At 36.9% G+C, this 4,825-nt stretch overlaps 1 protein-coding gene across 2 annotated transcripts in view; it reads left to right on the forward strand.

Annotated features, from left to right (window-relative positions):
• The first annotated feature begins 311 nt into the window (after positions 1 to 311).
• Positions 312 to 4,825, forward strand: part of LOC108375542 (somatomedin-B and thrombospondin type-1 domain-containing protein-like) — an 8,719-nt gene continuing 4,205 nt past the window's right edge. The window contains exons 1-2 of one of the 2 annotated variants that reach the window (XM_017631686.1): positions 312 to 648; positions 3,208 to 3,322. In XM_017631686.1, coding sequence (XP_017487175.1) covers positions 375 to 648; positions 3,208 to 3,322 — 389 coding nt within the window. In that variant the 5' untranslated portion in view covers positions 312 to 374. The remainder of the gene's footprint in view (positions 649 to 3,207; positions 3,323 to 4,825) is intronic. The other variant, XM_017631687.1, reaches the window with a different exon arrangement.

Here is a 4,825-nt window from a genome sequence, read left to right on the forward strand (position 1 = left end):
AGCAATGGCGTTGTGCGCCTTGAGACGATTTTTTAATGAATAATAATTTAATGCTCATTGAATGTAAGCAACAGTAACGACAATTGAGCCAGTAATGAAAATATGATACGAGTGCCTCCCGTTGCATGCTTTACCAAATTCGCATTTATAACTACCCCGGCTAAGGACGCCACTTGCTAAATTACGCACGCACATGTATAACGTTTTCCACAGAAAAATCACCGCTGCTGTATTAGAACAACTTTCCCTTAAACCAATTAAAATGGCGCATAATTTGCCGCATTTTGAATTTCAGCTGAAATTATATACTTACATAATTTGTGCGCGTACCTATGTACATACAATAGCTTGCCTGTGCACAGTGGGGTAAAAATATGTTTATTTTTTCATTACATTTAATTTCATGTGTGCATTATTGTAAAAGACGAAAAAAAATTATTCTCTCTCTTGCAGTGATCGATTGTCAGGTGGGTGATTGGACCCCATGGAGCGAATGCGATGAGAGCTGCGGCACGGGAATCACATTACGAACGCGAAACATGACGCAAGCACCCCAAAATGGCGGAAAGCATTGTCCAACGTTGACACAAAAACGAAGCTGTCAAGGTTTTCGATGCCATGGCGAGCGGGGAAAACGCATTCTTCACGGTAAGTGCTAGCATATTTGATTTTTTTTTTGTTTAAGTTTTACTGCTAGGTGTATCAGGCGGCCGACGTAGCCGACGTAGCCGAATGCTAGGTGCGCCAGTCAGCCGATAGGACTCTGGTCTGATTCCTCGTCCGACTCGTCGACCGACCAATATCACGTTAGTGTTTTTATAATAGCGGCCTTAGAGTGTACATATTTCTGTCATGTAAAACCATCGGCCATGCGGTGGCAACGTAGAACTGTAGATCACTTCATTTGTGCGCGACAACAGGATTTTTTTTTTTAATGTAGTTAATATTTAGGACAAGTACCTCATGCACACATATCTACAGAAAAGTAATAAAGACTAAATAGGCTTGTGCCAATACATTTACGAATATTAATGAAGTTTCTCATTACCTCCTGTAATGCAATATAAAATTTTACATATAAAATTGGTACATTTTGCAAAAGTAGTCACATTGAAGAGTCAAAAGCCGCACTTGGGTAAATTATTCAAAACGAACGCTTGGCAATAATTAAAGAAAAAGCAACGCCTTGCTTCCTGCTTCTTAACACGGCAAAAATAATTGCATAAAGGCAGGCGCACATGAGTGCAAAAAGGGTATGTAGATATGTATGTATTCGTCCCCACATGTGTGTGTGAACATGTATGCTTAAGCACATATTTATGCAAGCAGACCGACATCTATGCAAACATACATACATATGTACACATGCACCTCCTAAACATTGCCTGAGCAGAAGAGTTACACAGTGGTGTGACCGTGTATTAAGAGTGACACAGTAATCACCTGCAAAGCATGCATGTACATATATATATACATACATACATATGTATGTATTCGTATAAGTGAAGCTGAGAGGGCGCACCCTGCAAAATACACGCAACTCGAGCACACCGAGGCCACAACTTGTCGACGGCGGTGAGCATAATTTGTAATGCGAAAACGACCGTGTGTTCATTCTGATGTGTTTACAAGTCTGAAAGTGAGCCCTACAGAAAAAACTCATTTTCACGCCATCAAATTTGCATGAAGTTCCTCTTTTATGTCTTTTAAATTATGCAAATGTAGACGCGTAAGTTCTGCTAACTTCCTCGTCCTTTGTTTAACCAGCCGAACGCCAAGCTGTCAAACTGACGTTCGTCCAGATTAAAACTAGCGTGAGAGTATTATGTACTCGCTGCGCAGCAGCAGGTATCCAAATGCATCCGCAAGAGGATGTACGTACATACATACTTACACTGGTGGCAGAAATAATAGAAACGCCGCATTTTGACCTGTTTTAACTAAATTTCTTTTATTCATTTAATGTTTTAATCTCTTTTATGAAAGTCTAGCTAATGTAATAAACTACATACATATACATAATTGCGCCCATTAAATTTTAGTACAACAAAAAGCAAGTTTCAAGCAGCTAAAAAATGGCATTGATTATTTATAATTTGTTTTGCCACCAAACTTTTTTGGTTTTCGTTTATACATAAAGAGCAATTTGTGAAACCTGGCGTTGATTATTATTTTTTTTGCGAACGGTTGTGCGCATTTTTTGTAGAAATTCCTGTTTTGAGCATACTTTATATGGATGCAAATGCACAACACCTTAAGCTAAAAAAAGTTATAAAAAATCAACGGTACATTGTAGCCACTTCAAGCTGGCGCTTTAAGAATAGTAATATATAAGCGCTTAGACAATATGTTAGTGTTTGGCCGACCGTCTACTCCGATTTGTGGCGTGTTTTATACCGGCACCGAACGGCGATTGTATATTTTATGAGAAGCTGTTTTTCATGGCACAAATACACTCGGAGGTTTGCCATTGCCTGCCGAGGGACGACCGCTGTTAAGAAAAAAAAAAATTTTTTTTTGTTTTTATTATTTGTTGGGTTGAAACGGGCTTGAACCCAGGCCCTGCGGAATGGTAGCGCGCACTGCTAACCACTACACTACTTGGCCTTTATCGTACTAAAATTGGGCTATAAAACTAAATGGGCTATAAAACTGTGTACCTAAAAAGTTAGAATTTTAGGTGAACATTTGTTGAATTTATATAATTCTTGTACAAAGTTTGAAATGCACATTTGCCTATATGTACTTTATTACATAATGAGCTACACTTTTATAAAAAAAAAACTATCGAACATTAAAAAACCAAAGAAATGTAGCTAAAATGCGAAATATAAGGCGGTTCTATTACATATTTCTGCCACCAGTGTACGCACTAAATGCATATGGTTTGTATGTATGTACATGTATGTAGGTACACAGACTCTGCCGAAAGGATGTATGTAAATGCTGGCTTTCATATTTTGTAAAAATTTGTGTACCATTTAGCTTACGTTTTAGTATATGTGAGCAAATTTTTACAAAAGCCACATAATTAATGCTCAAAGGAGTGAACAAAGGCAAAAGATATGCTGAAATGCTTACTAAAGAACCGATTAATCAATTGTTATGTAAACAGGCTTAGAACAACGAATTCATAAATCGAAGTAAATCGCGATTTTAATTAAAAAAATTCAACGTTAATGATATAACATTTCCATTTAATTTCAGAAACGGCATTCATACTTCCTTCTTCGCTGGCGCAAATGCAGCATAGCTTCAATAAAAGCAAGGAAACTCTTTGGCATAAGCATGATCCCAAACGGCACAATACAAATGAGTACGTGTAAGTCCTTATTCATTAATTTGCGCAAATTGAAACACAACATGTGCTACTTCACCAACATTAAAACTTGTGTTTAGCTTTTCAGTGTATCAAAAGTAAATATTTTGTTAGTGTACTATAATGTCAGATAGTTTAGAAAAAGTTCCAAGGTTTGCCTGTTGTTTTTTAGGATTTTTCTATTTTTAAGCTAACATTGTCGTCAATATGGGCCTACCATTATAATTCCGTGTTTCCCATGCCAAGGTACCCTATTGCACGTCAACTAGCCAGCGACACCCGACACTAGGCGGACACCTTTCGGCGCATCAAATTTTACTTAGAATTGCGAGTTAGAATCTTCTTTTAAGCACTCAAGAAAGTAAAGTCGAAAGTAGAAAAAAGTAGTAAAGAAATTTTACCATTTAACGTGTATACAAAATGTTTGTGTGCCTCAGATTTGTGTCCTTTTAGTTTGGCAGTTTTTCTCCTCAATGCAAATTACTTTGTCCTGTGTTGCAAGAACTAAGCCAGTAACTGAATTGGCCACTAAACAACGTGAATGAGATAAATGTTGGGGCGGGTCTGCGCCCAAGTTAAGCCTATGCAAATCTCTTCACTGGCTCTTTCCGTCAGCTCTTCGTCGTCGTATTTTCGTTTTATTACTGTGGCGTTGAACATGGTGTTAGACATTTAAAATAATCTGCTTATTGCTGTCAATTGACAGTCCGTCCGTCAGTCATTCCTTCGCATACAATTGTTTCGTGATACACACAAACACCGGAGAATTTTCGGGATACATAAACACACACACATATATGTATATACATTTGCATTATTACAGACTTACGTATACGCACAGCTGGCTAAGTGGGTTGGAGGTAATCCTCGGGGGGTTTTGTTTAAAGCACTTTATTATTTCTACTTTTCATTGCTCGCTCGCAGGATGAAAGAATAATAGGGCAAAATAGAACCGTTCTAAAGCTTGATGATGAATAAAGTACGGGGCAAATGTGGATTTAAAGTTGAAATGCCTTAACACGTAGGTTTGTACATTTGTTTGATGTCATGTGGAATTCCCCGTTGTGTAATAAATTCTTGCAATAAAGAGGGAATTGAGACAGAATATGCAATTGTTTGTTAGCGCTCAGAAACATTGTGGTCTGTTCTCGTGTTTAACTGGCTTCATTTTAGAACCATTATGTAAATTAGATTGAGGTAAACTTTGTCTTTGTTTATTTCGTGTATTGCATTAAATGTTGAAGGAAACTTGTAAATACGTAACAGCAATTTAAAAGTTATGCTGCATATTGAATCACGTACATTTTTTGGCAAAGTTAAGACGAAATACAGTTCTGCGAATAATTTCCTTAGTTCAAAGGACAAAAATACAAAATTAGATATTTAAACAATAACAACTATGAAAATATATGTATGTACATAAATATATATGTATGTACATTACACTGCCTCTCGATGTTAATTTTTTATTGATCGTAAAACATTTACACATTTATTTCTAATCGT

Source organism: Rhagoletis zephyria, unplaced genomic scaffold (assembly GCF_001687245.7).
Source record: "Rhagoletis zephyria isolate East Lansing unplaced genomic scaffold, Rhagoletis_zephyria_1.1 Rzeph_scaffold_09098, whole genome shotgun sequence".
Lineage (NCBI taxonomy): Eukaryota > Metazoa > Arthropoda > Insecta > Diptera > Tephritidae > Rhagoletis > Rhagoletis zephyria.